The sequence below is a fragment of the Peromyscus californicus genome, unplaced genomic scaffold (assembly GCF_007827085.1).
Source record: "Peromyscus californicus insignis strain IS unplaced genomic scaffold, ASM782708v3 Scaffold_4__1_contigs__length_199733344, whole genome shotgun sequence".
Lineage (NCBI taxonomy): Eukaryota > Metazoa > Chordata > Mammalia > Rodentia > Cricetidae > Peromyscus > Peromyscus californicus.
In genome coordinates this window covers 133,136,566-133,158,679 of record NW_026294562.1, presented here as the reverse complement: position 1 = coordinate 133,158,679, position 22,114 = coordinate 133,136,566, and the positions used below count along the sequence as shown (strand labels likewise).

Here is a 22,114-nt window from a genome sequence, read left to right as displayed (position 1 = left end):
ACTGCACGTCTTAGGCTGAAATAGATGAGATTTGTAACTTGCTACAAAAAATAGGCTAGCGTAGTCACTACAGGTCTGCAATCACTAACTTACCTCTGGTACAAGACCTGTTCATCTATTGTGCCACCGCTTGTCATTTATAGGCAAACAACGTGAAGCAGCTTGACAAACTGAAGATGTACCCCGAGAAGTTTATGTAGATCTTAACTATACTTTCTGTCACACAGAAAGTAGCTCTCAAGCCCCAAATTGAAATATTTATGAAAGTATCATGTGCCCACAATCGCTATACACTTTATTTGCAAATTGCAAAATGAAGTGCTAGCTAGTAGGTAATCTCTGCTTGAAAGTATCTCAGCTCAAATATGAAGGCACGCTCTGGTGCTGCAGGCAGTGGTGTGTGTGGGTCTCAACTTGCTACGTGGGATGAAAAAAGAAAATCTCAAGCAGGTACGGACTGAATGAACCCCTGTATCCAGCATTCTGAAAATGGCAAAATAAGAGATGTCGAATGGGTCAGTGGGGGTGGGGCTGGGGAAAAAAAAAAAGGGAGGTGTGACTGCAGAGTCAGCGTCCATGGAGTTTCTCTGTGATGATGGAGCAGTCCTGAATCTTGATTGTGGCAGTGATTACATGAACCTCCACGTGTGGTAACATGTCACAGAGCTACAACACAAAATGGTAAGCGGAAGAAAACCCAGTGTATGCAAAAGCTTGCTTTTCTGTGTCAGTGTTGTGTTTTGGCTGCTGTCTTCACTGTGTAAGATGGCGGCACTAGGGGAGCCTGGGAGGTGGGCCTAGAGGACTTTGGTGTACTGTTTTTGCAGTGAGGCTGTAATTATTTTGAAATATGAAGGTCTTAGATCTTGGGTTGAAGAAGGAATCCCAAATACTAATTAAACATACTTAGGAAGCGATTTAGGCAGATTGTGGTCCTTTCTGGAGGTGGGGTGTTTGGAAATAAACACCAAAGACTTGATCTACCACAAGCCTAGAATCCAGGTCTTCAACCCTCAAGCTGTGCAAAGGAAGCCATGGCTGTTTTCATTGCTTCTTTAAAGGTGTAGACTCAGGAGATTTCAGAGCAAGCAGAGATCTCACAATGTGGCCAAGCTCTAATGTTCTCCTCTCTAGGTTTTGGTAAACTCATTGGTAACTGGAGACTGTGTCCTGTTTCCCAGTAGTGTTTGGCTTCATCCTAAACTTTACAAGCCACCATTGCTCCAGTACAAACTACAGAATCCTTAGTGGTAATCTTGTAAGGTTTTCCTTAGTATACATGACAAGTATTTCGATTTGCCAGGATGACATACGTGGATGCAAAGATGCCGAGGACAGGTCATCTCACAGGTTAAAACCAAATGACTATAAACAAACCAGGCTGCCTACTACTGCTTAGCAAATGTTAACTTCTCAGACTAAGGCCTTGATGAATTACCATTATATCTTCTTGGTAACATCAAGATTATATTCATATGAATGCACATAAAAGGAGACCTTTGCTAGGTTAGTGTTGTCCATGACAGCCCACAGACCTGCTAACTCAGAGATGTGGGCCAAGCAAACACTAAATTGCGAATTGGACCTGCCGTCATTTGGAATAAAGAAAATATTCACTCCTTGACTCATGTAGTTTACACTTTCTTAGTCTGTGACTTTCCTTCTTGGATTGCTAGGACCTGAGTGCCTTTGGAAATCTGCCCCCTGTGCACAGGACCAGAAGCCTCCAGGTTGAACCTTACTCTTGATCTCATGCATAAACAAATGACCTTAATAATAGGATTCTCTGGGGGGGTATTGATTTTCCTGAAGTCTATAATGACTTAACTCAGTCTTTGAAGTAAACACAGGAACAAAACTAGCCACCCAGATCTTTGGTATAACCATTTTATTAACAAAAGGAACCCATGGGGTTCAAACAAGAGTACAAAATACAATTTTTATTTTCCACTTGGTTAAGTTATTACATTTTTAATAAAAATTTTAAAAAGCTAGTGAACTTATCAAAAACATAACCCTTGCCTACTGAGTTTCTTATTGTGCAAAACCAAAACAGAGAAAGTAAAATTCTGCCCAGGGAAGGAAAGATCTATGTGCACCAAAAGATACACACTTTTAATCTCAAACTTTGGGCATCAAAAAGAAAACCTTAAGGGCACTTTTCATTCTTCCAAACCTAAACGAGAGCAAGAGGGGACTAAACAGGCAAGTATTAGCAGCTACAGTCTGATCTTCATTTGCAGGGTTTCCGATGCAGTTTTCTACATTCATGTTATCCTGACCACAAGCGTCGGGCCCAGCAGACGCAGATAAAGTTGCCTCTGAGCTATTCTCTTGAATGCCACTGTTGGCTCTGCTTCACTTCTGCGGGGGACTTCATGATTTCTCTAAGCAAACTACAGCGAGCCAACCTGGTCTGTTTTCTCTCTGTCCATACTGTCACTTTCTCCCCCTTTGTTTTGGTTTCATGGAGATGGACCACATCTTGACAAAGCATGTAAACCACAGCCCGGAAGCCAAAAGACAGCTCATCATCTTTTCTACCGTAAAAACAAAAACGGGTTAGATAGTATTTGAACACCCATAAGTGTTTGCAGACACACAACAAAAAGACAAAAGAAATCTCTAACAACTAACATGAGAAATAAGGTTTGTGGTAATTCCCACACCACAATTACTGGCAATACCATTTGGCATTTTAGACAGTGGCTTACAATGAAAATACATGTGTTTGACATTAACATGACCACAGAAGAGAGAGGTATGCTCAGAGGGGACAAGTACACATTTACGTAACATTGGTACAAAAACAGATGGCCCACTGACGTTTGAATATAAAATTTAACCCTAGACAAATGTCTTTAAGTGAACTGGGTGACTGAAAAATAAATCCATCGCTCTGATGAACGCAGCACAACATTCTGCCTGGAAAGCACCAGGGTTTCTAGATCAAACCCTTAGGATTTGGCTGGTCCAGATCTTCACTGTGAGAATCTCCCTCCCACCTGGTGTCAGCAATGTTCTTAGCTCCTGGGACCAAAAGATTGGAGGCAAAATAATTGAGCATGTGACCGTGAACAGGAGGGGAGGAGGCTGGTAAAGACATGGCTGACCCTGTCAGCAGCAACACAGTCCTGTAGGTCTGAATTATCCTGAGGCTCAATGACAACAAAATATTGCACCAAAACAATTAAAAAAAAATCACAGTTTAAATGGAATTACTAACGAACTGGACTAAGAATGCACAGCATGGCCACTGCCATCCACTCACTGAAGTCACATCACAGGAAGAGCTCAGGCACGTTCCCATTCTCTTTTGAGTTGGGATTTCTTTTAAGATCTTGGGTGCTTGTATTTATTTCTATTTAATGCTAAGCTCATGGGATTTTTCCCTTGGTCTAGTTTTAGATCAAGTGACAGGCTGGAAGGAGTCTGCCGACTGCATACAGCAGAAACCCCAAAGGTCAGTCAGGCCTGGAGTTCTGAGAGCAGGCCTGAGGGAGCCACCCGAGGTAGGATAAGGAAACACTTTGTTTTGTGAGGGTATCAGATATCCTAAAGATGTCATGCCTACCCCATCTTTTTCTAATAGTCCCTAGGTAACGGAGGGATGGGGAACATCAAACGTACATTCTGCAGAAGTTCTTACAGTGGGAGGAAGTACAGCCTTTCACAACACACTCCATGTGAGAACTCCTCTTTCCTTTTGATGTGGCAAGCTTTTAAGGAATCCCTTCTAGGCTTCCCGGTACTGTAGAGCCAGTTTTCACAGCACATTTTAACCTCCTCAGCAGAGAGTAGAACCACTGTCACTTCCATCAGGATTTCCCATGCCCATGGACTCCAGAAAGGATACTTTCAAGGACCTGGGTCCTTGCTGTGGTAACATAAGAAATCATGAAGACCCCCAAACCTGGGACCTCAATTCCATTGAAAGTAGACCACTTCTTCCTTCACACTTACTTCAAAGCTGTCTTGTTCCCCTACATCAAGTCTTCCTACCAAGTCCGTTAAGTTCCTAACTGTGAACCCTGGTCAGAGTACACTCCTGCAACCTTCCAATTCCTTAAGACTCCTCTCTCCAACAGTGCAGACAATCCTTCACTTCCTCTCCCATCACCAGGACTTCCGGTTTTTCAGTTCATATTTTCATCCACTTTCAAAGGGGACAACTGACTCCACCTTACAGACTTGTGTGACCACCCCACTAAAAAGTTCTCAAACTCTTTCATTTCTGTTATCTTCACACTTGAAGAGCAAATGTTCTCAAGTTCACTTTCTCCTCCACCAAGGCAGGCGAAAGAACCAATATTCTAAGTTGGTAACAACACAGTGAAAGCTGGGATCTCTTCAGAGAATGAAGGAAACAGGCGGCGGCGTCTCTTCAGCATCCCCAGGATGTGGATCAACCTGCAAGACAGAAAAGGGAGGGAGCTAATGGCTGAAGCGCCTTGGTTCTCCTACCTGCTTCTCATTACAAGACAGCTGTGAGCTGAAGTGGCTCAGCACCTGTTATCAAGTCCTCCACTGTCTGCTGAGTGCTCTATCTTTTGTGGCCAAATCAAACATCTTCAAGGCATATGCATGCCACAGATCACAAGCTAAATACCACAAAATGTGCTAAGCGGCTGTGATAATCTATCAACTCTGTAAGAACAAGTCTATGCGCATACTCAACCAATTATGAGTCAGCAACGGCACGTTAATGAATGGAAGGGAGCAAGTGATTGTCTGCAGACAGCATAATGAGTCTAATTTTCATTACCTCTGAATAAAGAGGTGGAGGCTGAAACCGGAATTCTTGTATGCAGGCAAACATAGAGTAGCAGGTTTCCCCCTCACAGTCAGGGGGCTGAGGGTACGGAGGAGTGTGTCGGGAGAATTCTTCCTCGGTTACCACATCAGCGTAATTTGGTGGTGCTGAAACAGAAATGGAGTTTGAGGTCAGAAATCCATGCAAACATGCCCTAATTAAGGTGTGTCTTCTCAACTCTTACAAAAGCAAGAGAATGAGCCAAACTGAAGATTTGGTGGCCATCACAAGAAAAGTTCCAGTTCCCTTAGTACACAGCTACTAATATCGATTACATTCTATTTTCAATGACATTTTTTTGTGATCTACATGTCACAATCTAGGCAAACAAGTATCTCTGAGCTATAGTTACAGGAAATATGTAACAGTCTATATGTCTATCTTAACCATTTCTCATTGTTTTCATATTGTAAGTTAGTCTTAGGAGATGTACACTTTATTCCTGGGTTTGCCATTGGCTTTGTATCATCGCTAAAGTAAATGTTCATGGTTCCTTCTCCGGGGATATTATATAATTTAGTAGGATCAAACAACAGAGCAGTGGTGACGGTTCCACTGCACAGTCAACCTGACTGGACTTAGAATCACCCAGGGGACAGGACCCTGGCAATGTCTGTGAGGGAGTTTCCAGAGCCTGGACTGAAGAAGGAAGAACCACCCGGATGGGAGCAGCTTTGTCCCATGGGCCAGGGCCTCAGACTCAGGTAAGGGAAACAGGGTGCACTGAGCAGCACTCATCTCTCTCTGCTTCCAGACTATGGATGTACTGTGGCCAGCTGCCTCACACGCCTGCAGCCACAGCTCAAACGTTTCCCACTGCCATCCTTCACTGGACCCTCAAAACAGAAGTCAAATGACCCCTTCCTCCCTTTGGTGTCTTCTTGCCCGGCATTTAGTCACTGCCAAAAGAACGTGTACACACTAATGCGGGGGGCGGGGGGGGGGGGGGGCGGGATGCCAACGCCTGCTCCTGTCATGTTCTGTTTGCAGCTAGTCTCTAAAACGTCACTCTAGAAGACACAAATGCTTTACCTTCGGGCTGCTCCGGCAGGGCCAGTGCCAACCAGCTCATGTCCATACTGAACTGGCTTGTAACACTGCTGTTTCTGCGGCCAAAGCCACTGTATGGAATTGTACCAATAACTAAGGGTAGCTCCAGCATCAATTTTTTAGCACCAGGAATGTGGATGTATACCTAGTAGGTACAAAAGAAAAGCATGTGTTGAGGGAGAGAAAAGCACAGAGTTAGGGTAAACCTCGTGGGAACTAAGCTGATTCAACTTCCTTTTCATAGGAACAAATGCCTTTGTCTCCCACCATGCCACCCCAGGACAAATGTAAAATGGCCTGACTAAACAAAATGAACAAACACTAACTGCAGGACAAACCTTGTGATAGGGAACTGTGGCCTTCACATGTTTCCCTGTAAGTTGACAGAACTTGAAACAACCCTGGAAAAAGACCTATGCTTCAGTGTAACGAACACTCCTCACATCACCTCAATTCCTTTAAGTTTATTTCATTAAATTCCCCTAGGTAGAGATAGATTTTTAGTAACAGTGAAGGCTCATCTTCATACACCCACAAATGGTAGTATGAAGTTAGCTAATGCTAACATTTTCCCAAGTATTAATGAGATGATTAGAGATAATATTTGCAAGTGTATGGCTTCCTGATCTGTTTTTACGTGTTTTTAATTGTTCGAGAAGCTTCGCTTACAGCTAAGGAATAGTCCACTCTGATAATGCAGCAATCCAGGATGGAGGGAGTAACAGGTGGGATTTTCAGCATCTTCCCGTTCCACGTGTCTGTACTTCCAGAACCAATGTGGTTTCCTCGAACGTTGGCAACCATGTGCCGGACTGTCTTTGTCTTTCCACTAGCCAGATAGGTCTGGGTTTGGAATATGGCTGCCTTAGGAACAATCAGGCGAGATGAACAATTCTCTATTTCTGCATAGATGGGAATAGCTTCTCCTGAAAAGAGAAGAGAAACAAGATGAATTGGGGGACATTTCAGAGCGTTCTCAAGGCATCAGTGAACACTGCAACAGTCCGACAATGCTAAAGTCCTGGCTGGAAGCTTCTATGAGAAATCTTAGGGAGAGGGATGGACATTTCGTGCAGAAGGCACTTTTATACCAATTGCACTATTCACTTTTCCAATGTAAAAATATAACATTAACAAGCCTCAAGATATGTAAATAAGCAATATGCATAAATTAAGATAACGTACATAAAGAAATGATGCAGTAGGAGGCTTACTAACAACCTCACTAGGGCCCAAGGAATGAAAACCTGCCCAACAGCGAGCAGAGCCTTTGCGGCTCAGGAATTCAAAAGGCTAAGGTACAAACAGTGACGGGCAGGCAAGTTAGTTCACAACATTGCACATCTACACCCTAATTTTCCAACAGTTCTGTAACTTCCTGCACAAGATTAAAATAAAATGCCAACATTTCGCCACTCTCCTGAGTTTTATTTTGTTACTAAAGCAACAAGATTGGAGTCAGAAAAAAAAAATGGGAGTTTTATTAAAGCCTGTTACACATGCCCTTAAAAATATGCAAATGTTAACTATATTTTAAAATACAAAGTACTTTATAGATTATAAAACTTACTATGCAAATGTTAACTATATTTTAAAATACAAAGTACTTTATAGATTATAAAACTTACTGCTTTAAATCACTTAAATCATCTAGTAAAATCAACGAGTCTTTCATTTGGACTTTTTCAAACATGCTGCTCACCATTACAGTAGCCCTTTCTTTCAATTTTCACACTCAGTGACACGGGACCAGACGTGAAGAGCCAGCAGCCGACCATTTTCTCCCGCGTTTTCAGCACAGGAGTCTTGAAAGTTGCAAACGAAAGGATTTTAGTTAAACCACTCCAGAGAACGTATAGTCCTTTAGAGAATAATCACAAAGAAAGATCAACTTTCTTATTCTCATGTGACACCAAGTGCTGAAACCCATTTCCCTCTTAGGAAAACGGTGGTGAGTTCTGAGATTCAAACTAGTGTGACATCATCCTGTTTTATCCTGAAGTTATTGTGTTTCTAGGAAATGACACAACATCCTTTAGAAAAGTAATCAAGGGTCATATTCATACTTTAAATATTCTAGAACTATCACTGTGTGTGTGGTAGGTATAGCATAGCACATGCACAAGTGTGTGGGGGTGTGCACCCCCATGCCAGGGCACGCACAAGGCAAGGGAAAATGTCCAGAACTTTCCCCTATCACTCTCCATTTTTCTTTTCTGTTTGAGACATGGTCTCTCAGTGAATCTGAAGCTCACATTTTAATCTAGGCTGGTTAGCCTGGCAGTGAGTCCCTGGGATGTACCAGCCTCTTTCCCCATCTACTGAGGCTGTAGTCATGTGAGGCCACTCCCAGCTTGTGCATGGGTGCTGACAATTGGAACACAGGCTTTCTTGCTTTCACAGTGACATTCTTACCCCCTGAGCCATCTTACTAGTATGACAGAATTATGTTTTAAGACAATGTAAAGATCGGGAGAAAGAAGCAACAATATAAAAATCAACAATCAGAATGTTACACTGCTTGGCATATATAACACAGGATAAGTAAACAGTCTTTTTGTTTACTTCAGAATATGTATTAGACAGAACTTTCAAGTGTTCTTGGACTAGTCTGAAGGCTTTAACGGTGTGTCCACATTTCCTGTGTCAGCACACCTGAAAATGTGATGAGACACCTTATACCCCACCACAGGATTCTAGTCTTCAAAGTAAGAAAAGCACTCAGCTGAGGCTTAAATGTTCTGTTTACAAGGCATGAAAACAAAAGCATCCTGTAAAATGCCATTGCTGGTCATCTTTTTCATCTATTTTAGAAATTAATAGTAAATGGGTCAAGGTTCTGTTTTTGACAAAAAACAAACCTCAACTTCCCACATGACCATGGCAATTTTAGAAATAGTTTTAAAATTCTATATAAATTAAAATATATATACAATATATATATAATATATATGCTACTAATGCACTTTTCCAAATGGAACTTAAGGAGCTGTTCAAGAGGGCCTGCCCCAGGGCAGCGCGGTTCATGCACGGTGTGTCTGTCATCTGTTATCTCAAGGGGGAACATTTATTCTACTTCCTGTGAAAATAAGAACTAAAAAACTTTTAGCTGCTGGCTTTTCCCTTGTCTTTAAAAATAATTAGCTAGAAAAAGAAGCATCCAATACTAAAAACACATCTTTGCCACATCAGTGTCAAGATGGGAAGTTTAGATTATCTCTGTATTATCTATGAAGTAAAAAAATAACACCATTCATTCATATTTAAATGAAGACCCATTTGGTCCTATCAGCTTTCATGAAAGTCAAAGGTATAATTTTATATTATTTTGATAATATGGGTGCAGATAAAAGAATGTAGCTCATTAGCTCCCATCTTGCCTATTCTGTTGTTCCTTATAGCCTGATCCTTCTTCCCAGCCTACAGTATTTCTAATGATTATTAGAAGTTCAATGCCTTAATGTGGCCAAATCTGTCATAAGGAAATGATAAGTGAAAGGCTCGTGGTGGTGGCAGCTGCACACACTTACTTAATGCTAGAAAATGACATGCAAAATGGAAGGATACATAGCATAATGGCCTGGGCTTCAATAACAGGCTGAGTGTGATTAACACTCTTTCGTAATTACCGTTCCTCAACCTGCTATTATTGGCGAGTTTAGAATACCACAGCCCTGCGAATGTGGCCGGGCTGGTAAAAGTAACCCTTCTCTGCTGTACATTATTGTTATTAAGGCTTATTAATGCATTTCAAGCCTGTGTAACTTTTTGGCAAGAGCAGCCCTGAACAGCAGGGACATAATCAATAGTATTACCACACACAATTTGTAATTTGCCCAACCTAGAATCATATCTTTATAGCGAACGCCTATGGGTTACATTGTGTTTTCTGAACCAGCAGACAGGGACAGTGTAGCTCACCATTACCCTGACAAAACACAGACATCACTACTGAAAGGAAGGAAGGACAGAGCAAGGAAGAGCTTACCAATAAGGGTGGAGTGTTGACATCCACGTGACTGACAACCTGGAGCTCTCTTCTTATACTCTGATCTGGTACTTGGGGTCGTTCCAAAACAGCCCTCACACAATACTGAATACTGCCATACTTTCCAGTAAACGACGTTGCCAACGGTCTGAAAGAAACCAAAGATACTGATTTATGAGCTTATTTTCAGCCAGCCAGAGTCAGGAAAAGCATGCTTGAAACTGTGGATTAAGGTTGAAAAAACAAAGAGTCAGCATGGAAGTACAGGGAGGGTCCCCCAGGGTTAGCAGGTGCATTTAGTGTTGGGGACACTGGGGGCTCAAATACAGGACACAAGGCAGGGAAGGAAACGGGAAACTTAAAGCTTCACTCACTCAGATGGAAGTTGAAAGCGAAAGGGAAACTCGTGTTTTCCAGGTTGCAACAAAGTGAGGCCTTCACCTGAAAGAGACCACACTGGATTTGAACCAAGATCAGCTTTAAATCGGGAGTTTTCACAATCTAAGCCATGTATTTTTTTCTAAAGGTGGTTTTTCTGGCAGTACACTCCACAAGTTCATTAAACAGATGGAGAGAACTAAATTTGAATTTGTCTTTTACCAAGAAACACACACACAAACACACACACACACACACACACACACACACACACACACACACACACACACTTTGTATCCACAAAGTGATCAATTATACAATTACCATAAAGTGCCACCTAGGGCCAAGAGTTCCAACATACATATACAGTATATGTAAATAAACACACATGTAGTGCATATTCATATATATTTATGTATATATACACACACACATATACACGTATGCACACACCTGGATGTTACTCTATTTATACTAACATGAGACATCAATATTTAACTGACAATATTTAATTGACAAGTTACATTTCTTTGTCTGCACTACAATAATCATACTATGTATTCTTTAGACTGAGATAGAAAACCTGGGAACAGCATTAGTAACAGTTACACAGAAGACAGCCAAAGCAGCCAGAGTCAGCTCTTCACCCTTTAGCTCTACTGGGATTGACAGGGTTTCTCAGTGGTGAAAGCAGGATTTTCCAAGCATGGCGTGGCTTCTTTCCCTGTTCGTGTTAACATCATTCGACTTCATGCACAGGCTTGTTATGAGCAAGCCTGATGGATGGTGTGAGACTAGAGGGACCACCAGCACCTGTGATGAATGTCCATAGTCAGTCTGTTTAACGTGGATCCAAAGTGGATCCCATCATTTCCACTTTGGTCAATGGCTTCCTACGGCACGTGACAGATTTTCCCTTTGATCTCAGACTTGAGGCTACATTGTGGGTGGAGGAAGTAAAATGAGAAAGGATGGCAGACAACTTGGTGTGGAATTTGGTTGGTTACCTGACTTGATATTTCTGCTTCATGTGGTCAAAACCCATTAATGAGGTGGGCTTCTTTGGTTAACTTAATTACCTGGATTACTCGGTATTTCAGCCCTGCACTTTTAGAAAATAAGAATACATTCCTGGCCCAATGAGTCTCCTAAATCTATCTCTGGTTTTCAGTATGTACTCCATTAAGGGGAAAGAAGGAACAAGGGTCCACTTCACATAGAAAGACATCACAGGTGGGTGACTTGAAAGTAAAGGAACAGGGACAAGTCAGGACACAGGGTCTGATGAAGTAGTGTGACACAGTGTGAGTCCAAGAGGTTCCCAATACACAGGAATGGTCACACAAGCCTCAGGAGGGTCCCAGAAGAGCAATAGGACTGGAATCAAGGGACACTTCTGTACCCTATCTTCTCCAAGAGGCTCAGGGGAACAGAGCTGAGATGGGGTCTGATTTGTGACCACTAGGTTACACATGGCAAAGTACATGCACTTGTTTAGAAATGTGGATTGTATGTGAATCCAACATTTACTGGACTTAGGCTCAGGTGATAGAAGGACCGGTACCTTCAGTCCTCAGAAGACCAGCTGGGGGAAAGGAGATTAGAGATTTGTACTCAAGTAGACTAGAGAGTGCTAAAATCCTGCAACTTCTCACATGAACAACGCTAGGCCTGGAGTCTGGGGGTCCCAATACAGATGAGTGTGTAGGGTTTAAATAAAAGGAACAGCACGAGGAGGCAGGACAGGTATGTGGAGAACAGAGTTGCCCAGCATATTGCAGTGACAAGAGAGACGAAATGGGCTCCTCAGGAAACAAGTCCACACAGGAATGACAGAACTCCACAGGAGAAAATCAACTCGAGGAAGTGGATAATCACTGTAGGATCTGGAAAAAAATGTGCTTCCTTCTCTTTTCAATCCTTATGTTTAGTTAAAAGCATTCACAGGATGTCCAGTGTGGCCATTTCTGCTTGTGTTTTCCAGCTCCTTACTTCCACCTTGTCCTCTGAGGACTACAGTGCCGTAGGGAGCAGCTTCATTCACTGGAGGGCTTCTAGCCAGAGCTCCTAATGGAAGTGTTTCAGAAGCCTTGCGGTCTAGAGATGTTGCAGCGGGCAAGCGAGGGCCCGGTATGCGGTCGCACTCTGGTGGGTGCCTGTGAACTGAAGCCAACTCTCTGCTTCGGTCTCTGGGTCTTTATCACAATCGGGTCTTAAAGACACGAAGCAGTTCAGCCATGCTGACAGTAAGTAGTTCAGTAAGAATAATAATTTTAGAGAATATTCTGGAAAGAGTTTTAAAAATAGATCCCAATATTACATGTCCTAGGAGTCAACGTTTAAAAAAAAATCTCCTCAGGCCATTGTAGGATAGCTAGTTTATGGAGTTGAGGGCTCTGAGAATCTATGTGTGAAGTTGCCATGTTCTTCCAAATGGGAGGAATGTGGGGTGGTGGTTTTCCCCCTTAACTAAAATAGGCAATGACTTTAAGTAAACTATAACCATGGCTAATATAATCTAAGAAAACTGGAAACTGTCTAGAGTTAGAAATCCCATTTCCTTAGAACAAAGCTACATTACCTTACTTGTGATCCAAAAACCTATCTGTTAGCCCAGATTTTACCAAAGCAATGCTCACTTCTCACCCTAGGTTCAATGCTTCGAATTTTGTCTCCATTTCCTCAATAGTTATGGGCTCAGAGTCTGAATCTTGGACAAAAACCTGTTTACCTGTCTCTTCCATGGCCTTCCCTCCAGTCAGCCATCTTTAACATTCATGTTGGCCATTATTACTGGGAGAAAAAGACTTCTGGAATCCATAAGGAGGAAAGGACATGAGGAAGGTTAAGAGCTGCCACCTGCCACACCCCTTTAACCAAAAGGCAGCTCCTGTTTGAGGTACACATTTGAGGACTTAACTGTGGACATTGCACTTCTCCACGGGCGGCTAAGATAGAGTTAAGTTGTAAGCTTGCATTTGATAGGTACAAGCTGATGAGGCACAGGTAGAGGCTTAGAGTAGTTTCCACTGACAGAAGCCTGACTCACTGTTACTAGCATTTTCAAGATGAACAACAACAGTTTATGTCCCAAGCATTAGCCCAACATACATATGCATGGGCACTTCTGGAAAACTCTTGAGTGAACAGGAAGGTGTAATTCAGAAATCCCCGGATGGCACTGTCTCCAAAGGCCTTTCTGAAAGGGGAGAGAGGCAAGAGGAAGAGGAGGTACACGAAGGGACAGCTCTTAGACACAGGTTCCCCAGAGAGGGAATGCGTCCCTTGAACTACCCAAGTACCACTTCCCTCTCCCCAAGATCGAGCTTTCTGCAAATCATCATGAACGGAGGAGTGGAGGCCCATCAAACTCTGGGCACCACATAATGGAACCTCACAGGTTCTGGTTCCACTGTCTGTTGCCTCCAGGTCAGAAAGGACCCTAGAACCCAGACAGTCTAATCGCTGGTTCCCACGGCAACGACTCACTCCCCTCCAGGTCACTAGAAGATCCTAGGAGGCCAGGTGCAAAGGCACACCACCCAAGGGTCTGGACTCTTCCTAGAAGCCAGGTAGGGGCACAGGCTTGGTTGGCCTCCTGCCCTCCATCCGTGACAGTACAGATGATTCCCCTTCCAGAAGCTTCCCTCAACACCACCCACCACCCAGAGGCGCGCCCCCTCCTGCCTCCTCCCTTGGAGATGCCCATGCTCACCAGCTGGGGCCTGGAGCAGGCTCAAGCGCAGGTTCAAGTATTCCACCTCCGAGGAAGCTGCTGGCGCGGTGCCACCGATGCAGACCCGGGCCCCAGCGCTCGGGCCCCAGGCAGAGGTGGCACGGCCCTGGGCCTCCAGGCGCAGCCCGCGCAGGGCCACCGGCTCTGTAGCCTCCAGCAGCACGTGCCCAGCCACTGTCTCCCCGCTGGAGTAGCAACCCTTGCTCTCGTCTTCGAACACCAGCCCCAGGCTCTTGACGCGGCCCCGGGGACCATCGGCTCCCGCATCGCCGCCCATCCCGCCAGGAGATGCGGCTCGGCCAGCGAGGTCGGCAGCGGCCCCGGGTTGGGGTAGCCGGCTCCGCGACGCTGCTGTCACGGGCGCCGGCCGCAAGCCCAGGGCCACCACGGCCGCAGAGCCCAGCCGGGTGAAACACCCGCACCGGGGCCCTGTCTCTTTAACACACCCCACCGGGACTGGCAAGGGGCCGGCCCAGTCCGCCCACGGCGCGCGCCCATAGGCCCGCTGCGAGACATGCTGCTTTCCCATTGGTTGCGCATGACCACTGAGTCATTTCATTGGCGGCCCCTCGCCGGGCTGAGCAGGACGGTGGTGCGTGATCAGGGCAGCTCCACCAATCGGGGGACAGCAGAGTGCACGTGCACAGGCAGTTTATTGGCCGGGGCAAGGCACAGTCCTGGGCCACGGACCAATAGTGAGGCAGTGCGCCCATGTGGACAGAGGATGGGAAACAATCTCTGTCAGGGAGGGGGCGGAACCGGGCGGCCCGGCGCGCTGGTGTCGGCCGTTGCTATGGTTACAGTGGTGTGGGGGCGGGCTTTCCCCCTAAGAGAGGCTGGAGTACAAGTCTCTGAGTTCTTACTAGAATTGTGAACTTGTGGCTCAGCACGCACGGTGTTTAAGATGACTTTTGCATCACGCCCAGTGAAAGGTTTCCTGGAAAATGGAGCGCAGCCGTCTTGCCTTAGGAACTCTAAAGCAGAGATTAGAATCTGCTAGCTTCCATGATTCTGAGCCTGACCTCTATGGGTCTCGGAATTCCTGGACTAGGTGAGAGCAGACGTCTAGGAAGAATGCTGTAGTTCTAAAAGCCTTTGCCCCGAGGAGTTCTGTTCCTAGCCGCTGAAGTCCCTTCAGACTCAGCCTCTGATTCTTCCTACTTTAAATAAGGTCGTGGTTTTAAAACAGCACCTGCCACTCACTGGTGCTGATGTAAACAGCAGGACTTCATTACTGACTGAATAATACTCCGTTTGATCTAAGGATCACCTTATATACACTGCAAAATGTACAAATACACTTTATATACACTGTAAAATGTACAAATATTATGTCTGGAAAGAAAGAGATATACACCTGACACACAAGTGCCCCACCCAAAAGGATTTTGTCACCTCAGGATTATAGTCCTCGAACATGCCCAGCTGCCTCCCTGACATGTTCCTCAAGCATTGCAGCTCTTCTTGCTGGTTTGTTCAGAGCTCGCCGTTCTAGATTTCCTTTGCTATCAAGCATGTTTCGGTAGCTGTAATTATTTGGCCATCATTTTGTAATCTTGTATACCCTCTCCTTGTCAAAATTCCAAGTTTGTAAACTGTGATAAAGGATTGATAATGGAAAATTAAAACTGAAGGATTTTTCCCCCCAAGTGTATTTTTCAAAGACCTTAAAGGTTGTCCTACTGTCCTCTTTTGAGGTTAGATTATCAACACAGAACTTTTAAATTGTATTTATTTATTTATTCATATAATATTTTTATTAATTCTTGGAGAAGTCCAGACATGTGTGCAGTGTATTTTGCTCATATTCTACCCCCATTCCTCTCCTAACTCCTTCCAAATCCATACCCACCTTTACATTCTTTCTGACTTCATCTCTTCTTTTCAGAGTTTTTTATTTAATTTAAAATTTTATTTGCTGTTATGCATCTCATAGAGTTCAGTCTGTGCTGCTCATATGCACACACCAGGCCATCCGCTGGAACATGACTGACCTACCAGCAGCCACACCATTAGAAGACCTGTGACTTTAATAAGGTTTTAGAGAGTTCAAAGATCTCTCTCTCTCTCTCTCTCTCTCTCTCTCTCTCTCTCTCTCTCTCTCTCTCCCTCCTTTTCCCTCCCTCTCTCCCTCTCTCTTTTGGTTTTTCAAGACAAGGTTTCTCTGTGTGTAGCCCTGGATGTCCTGGAACTCGCTCACTAGACCAGGCAGGCCTCGAACTCACAGACATCCGCCAGCCTCTACCTCCCGAGTGCTGGGATTAAAGGCGTGCGCCACCACTGCCTGGCAGAGCTCAAAGATTTATCTCTTCTCAAAGAAAGTGGAAAGGGCGGCAAATCCATCCCTGTTTAGCATCCTGAAATACCCTTGGATTGCTGATAACTGTGTTTATAATGATCCTGGCTTACTTTCCTTCATCTTAAGCATGCATTTGTATGGTATTTACCACTTCAACTAGGGACAAAGACTTTGTTCTCGTATGCTGTTTTTCAACCTTTGGTATCTAACACAGAAACATGCAATATGCGTTCAATAAATGTGTGTTGACACACTGAATAGTGACTCACAATCCATGTAGTGTCACTGGTTCTGCAATAGAGGAATAGTATTGCACCTCTTACTGGGCTTACACAGGCTGCAGGAAGATGTTCTCTTCAAAACTAAGGGTCTAAGACATGGACGAAAGGGCAATGGAAGTCTCAGAATGATACAAGACAGAATTGCAGACAGGGCATCCTGTGCTACCAGAGAGCAGGCTCTCTCTGTCAGTTTGTTTTTTTGTTTTGTTTAGCTTTGGCGATCCCATCAAAGATCTTTTGCAAGGAGGCAAGCCCTCTCTCACTAAGTTACATCTCCAACATTTAGGGTTTAGGGGCATGGTTTCACAGATCTGAGCAGTCTAGAAGTCCAGACCTTCCTGTCTCTGTCTCCTGTAGCTAGAGTTTTCCTGCCTGGCCCACAGTCAGGACAAATCTCTCTCACCCACCAGTACCACAGCCGCTCAGACCCAACCAAGTAAACACAGAGACTTATATTGCTTACAAACTGTATGGCCGTGGCAGGCTTCTTGCTAACTGTTCTTATATCTTAAATCAACCCATTTCTATTAATCTATAAGTTGCCACATGGCTTGTGGCTTACCAGTATCTTAACCTCTGCATGTCATGGCGTAGGCTCACAGCGTCGCTCCGCCTCAGGCTTCCTGTTCCCAGAATTCTCTTCTCTGCTTGTCCCACCTATACTTCCTGCCTGGCTACTGGCCAAACAGTGTTTTATTTATTAACCAATCAGAGCAACACATTTAACATACAGAACATCCCACAGCAATCTCCTAAGTGCTGGCATTTATAAGCACGAGCCCTTGTGCCAGTAATGATTTTAGACTATAGGCAGCAGAATGTGTGAGCAACAGTAGCTTAACAGATACATTTCTTGGACTGGCGAGATGACTGAGCAGATAAAAGCGCTTGCCACAAAGTGGGGCAACCTGAGTTTGATCTGTGGGACCTACAGGTTAGAGGAGAGAACTAGTCCTACAAATCGTCCTCTGAATTCCACACATGTGCCTCGGCATACACACACTCACACACAAATAAATGTGTGTGTGTGCGTGTGTGTGTATCTTTTGCAGGTGATTACAATTAAAAGATTGCATGAATCTCAGAAAAGACTTTGGACTTTAGATTTTTAAATAAGTTTGAGACTGTTATGGACTATGGGGAATTCTGAAGTTGGACTGAATGCCTTTTTTGCATTATAATGTGACTATAAGCCTTTGGGGACCAGGGAGTGGAATGTGGTGGTTAGAAAGATTGTGGTCCCCTTAGGCAATGGCACTGATAGGAGGTGTGGCCTTGTTGGAGGAGGTGTGGCCTTGTCCGAGGAAATGTGTCACTGTAGGGATGGGCTTTGAAATTTCTATGCTCAAGCTACTCCCAGTGTCAGACCACTTCCTGTTACCTGCAAGATGTAGGAGTCTCAGCTACTTCTCCAGCACCATGTCTGCCTGCATGCTGCCATGCCCCACCATGATGATAATGGACTAAACCTCTTAACTGTAAGCCACCCCAATTAAATATTTACCTTTTTAAGAATTGTCATGGTCGTGGTGTCTCTTCACAGTAATACAAACCCTAAGTTTATATGTGTGCATGTGTGTGTATAACTTTATATCAAGTTCAGGGTAATGTACACACACACACACACACACACATATCTATAAAACCTCACAGACCTTACATCAAGTTCAGTGTAATAAAGACTTTTAAATTGGGATCATAAGATGTTTTTGCATTTGTGTGCATGTGCTCATGTGAATGCATATGTGTGTCATTGATATTTCTTTTGGGAGCCAGGCGGTGGTGGCACATGCCTTTAATTCCAGCACTCGGGAGGCAGAGCCAGGCGGATCTCTGTGAGTTCCAGGCCAGCCTGGGCTACCAAGTGAGTTCCAGGAAAAGGCGCAAAGCTACACAGAGAAACCCTGTCTCGAAAAACCCAAAAAAAAAAAAAAAAAAGATATTTCTTTTGGGAAGTGTCTATCCTAATCATTTGTCCTTTTATTGACTGGGTTATATTTTTTGTGCTCTGCTGTTTCAATACTTTATATATTCTTGATATTAATCCCTGGCCAGCAGAATAACTAGCCAAGGCCACTGGACAGGCTGTCTATTTGCTTGAGTAATTGGGCCTTGTGCAGAAGCTTTTTAACATCACGTGATTCTCACTGCCATGAGTTGTTGTCTGAGTTGTCAGAATCCTGTTCAGAAAGATGTTGCTTATCTCTGTGTCTTGAAGAGTTTCCAATATGGTTTCTTCTAGTAGCATCCAAGTTTCAGGTTTATATTAAGATCTTTGATTTATTTTGTGTTAAAAGTCTTTTCATCTTCTTGTGTCCTTTTCAGATTCCTTCTTTAATAATTTAGTCTTTTACTGAGGTCTCTGTCCTTCCTGGTTGCTTTCGCTCTCTGTATTTTATTGTCTTTTGAAAGCTACCGTGGGTATTTTCCTGGTTTCTCTCTCTCGGCATGTTCATTATTGGGACACAGGAAATACTGATTTTTTTGTATGCAGATTTTTTTTCTCCTGTGAATTTTCTGAAAACATTTATCAGATCTAAGTGTTTCCTGCTTGTCATCAGAGGTCTGTTAAAGGCAGGTTCCTATCACCTGAAAACAGAGCTTTGACTCATTCTTTTCCAAGTTTTATCCCTTTCTTTCTTCCTCATGCTTTATTGCTGTGACCCACCCCTGCACTAGGGAGAGATGACCCCACCCCTCATCACAGGCATGTGAAAGTTGGCCCAGATGTCATGGGCATTGGAGAACTGGCTCTGCCCTCACCTGAGGTGGGCAGTCCCAGGGAACTAGCTCAGCTACCACCCAGACCCACAACCTTGGTCTTGAGTTGACCCACTAACACCCACCCCACCTATGACCTACTGGAGCTCCTGAAGGTACTGTCACTGCTGAACAATAGCTGCAGGATCTCCCTTACTCAGGGAACAGCAGGATATCTGAGAGGAGTTTCCCTGAGGGTCCAGTATTGATGTTATGTCAGAGGCTACAGAACTTGACCAATGACTCATTGCAATGAACATTTGCAGGTGGGGCTGATTGGAAAAAAGGGTGTACTGTGTGACACACCGCAGCTCCCAATGCCCCCAGGACGAATGAAGAGGTGCTGGAGAGATGGGAAAGACGGAGGTATGAGGTTAGTTTTTTTGTTTTTAATTAATTTGGGGGACTTTCTTTTGTGAAAGGACACTTCAGGGTTGAGGGGCAGATATGGACAGATTGGGAGGTGAGCAGGATTAGGGTGCATGTTATGAAACTCCCAAGGAATTAATAAAGAATTATTATTATTATTATTATTATTATTATTATTATTATTATTATTATTTTATTGGTTTTCAAGACAGGGTTTCTCTGTGTAGCAGCCCTGACTGTCCTGGAACTTACTATGTAGACCAGGCTGGCCTCAAAGTCACAGAGATCCACCTGTCTCTGCCCTCCCTGCCCCCCCCCCAGTGCTGGGATTAAAGGTGTGCCCCGCTATCAGCCTGCCAATTACTAAAAAAAAGAAAAAAAGACTTCAAGCTCTGTATCAATGCAAGTGTAGAAAGTAGACCTACTTGTCTCTCTCATTGTCATAGAGGAAATTCTTTGAGGTCTCTTCATTTAGTACAAGGCTGGCTCTTGGTTTTTCACGTATAGCATGTATATGAAACCAAAGGTCAATGTTAGGTATCCTCCTCCGTTCCTCAATATCTTATGTGAGGTAGGGAGGACCTTTCATTGAAGCTGGAGCCTTCCAGCTCAACAAGACTAGCCGGCCAGCAAGCTCCAGGAATCCCCTTGTCTCCAACTCCCTGGAATTTTTGTATATATTTTTAGTTGATTTTTTTATATCTATATCTATATATTATATATAATCTATAACACACACACACACACACACACACACACACACATATATATATATATATATATATATATATATATATATAGGTTGAATTTTTGTGTATAATTTTTAGTTTCTCTTGGTGTTCATTTTAATTTTATTCCACTACAATGTATTAAGACACAAGAAACTATTTCAATTATATTTTATTTTATTAAGAAAGAGGATAGTTAAACAAAATGTGGTAATGGATCCTCATTGCTTCCCTTCATCTGGGAATGTTTTTATTTGCTACTGCTGTTGATGAATGTTTTAACTGGAGATAGAATTGTGGGTTGGCAGGTCCCCCAACACTATATGGATGCTTCTAGTGTTTTCTGAGGACCTTGATTTCTAGTAAGAAATCAGCACCCTTTAACTGATTTCCCTACTAATTAGATAATGGGTTAATTTTTTTCTACTTTCCAGTTTTTTTTCCTTGTCATTAGTTTTTATCAAATTTGATTTTAATGTCACTTGTTATTTTAATTTATAGTTTGGAACTTACTTTTATTCTTTCTTTCTTTTGTTTTTTCGAGACAGGGTTTCTCTGTGTAGTTTTTGGTGCCTGTCCTGGAACTCGCTCTGTAGACCAGGCTGGCCTCGAACTCACAGAAATTCACCTGCCTCTGCCTCCCAAGTGCTGGGATTAAAGGCGTGCACCACCACTGCCTGGCTACTATTATTCTTAGTGATGGATATTTATGTCTTATTTTTATCTTCTGCAATTATACATTTAATTATTTTTAATGCTTTATAATCTTCCTTCCTCTTTTTGGTGTTTAATGCTAGAAGGTTATTATCCTTTGATAGTTTCAAATAATTTCTGTATCAGAGATATTTGAAAGTAGATTTATAATTGCTTTTTCCTGTGATATTGAATACCATGATACTCAGGGTCCTGTTAAATCTCCTAGAGGATGTCAGTGCTTTCGCTTTCACACACACGGAGTGCAGACATATTCAGATTGTAGGTTCTGTTTCACCTTCTGTAGTCAGGGGACCACGTCAACTCCGTTCTCAACTCCTCTGAATTCTTCCTGTGGGTCTGTCCACACAGCAACCCAGAATGAGTCTGGGATTTTCACCGGGTCACCCACAGGTCACACACAGGATTTGGAGTTCCCCTTCTTCATTTTTTTCTGTGTCTGTTTTGGTTTCGGTTCTGTCCTTGTGGTAAAATACCCAGACACAAAGTAATGCAATGGAGAAAGGGTAGATTTGAGTTCACAATTTCAAATTACAATGTAGTATTGTGGGACCCTCAAGGCAGCAGGGACTTGAACAGCTAGTCACATCATATCACCATTAAGAGTGGAGAGAGATGACTGCCTCTGTGCTTGGTGTTCAGGTTACTTCCTCTACTTGTACACAGTTCATGCCCCAGCCCATAAAGCAGTGCTGCTCACATTCAAGGTGAATCTTCCTATCTCAATTAACCCAATTAATAAAAACTCTTCCCAGGGATGCACACAGGCCAAGCTGATCTCATTTCTGTCTTAGTTACTGTTGCATTTCTGGGAAGAGACATGATGACCAAGATGATTCTTACAAAGGCAGTCATTGAATTGGGGGCTTACTTAGAGTTTTATCACCACCACATTCCACCCTCTGGCCTCTACAGGCTTGTAGCCATATAATAATGCAAAAGGCATTTAGTCTCAATTCAAAAGTCCTCATAGTCTTTCACAGTCTCAGGCCTGCTTC

The 22,114-nt window shown here is 43.5% G+C and overlaps 1 protein-coding gene across 1 annotated transcript; it reads right to left on the bottom strand.

The window, feature by feature from the left end:
• Nucleotides 1-1,871: 1,871 nt before the first annotated feature.
• Arrdc4 (arrestin domain containing 4) lies at nucleotides 1,872-14,399 on the bottom strand. The gene is made up of 8 exons (XM_052712903.1): nucleotides 13,945-14,399; nucleotides 10,226-10,292; nucleotides 9,852-9,999; nucleotides 7,566-7,668; nucleotides 6,533-6,789; nucleotides 5,846-6,008; nucleotides 4,766-4,920; nucleotides 1,872-4,410 (listed from the first exon to the last, which is right to left on the bottom strand). The coding sequence occupies exons 1-8, from the start codon at nucleotides 14,240-14,242 to the stop codon at nucleotides 4,351-4,353; spliced, it is 1,251 nt and encodes a 416-aa protein (XP_052568863.1). The 5' UTR covers nucleotides 14,243-14,399; the 3' UTR covers nucleotides 1,872-4,350.
• Between the last annotated feature and the right edge of the window lie 7,715 nt (nucleotides 14,400-22,114).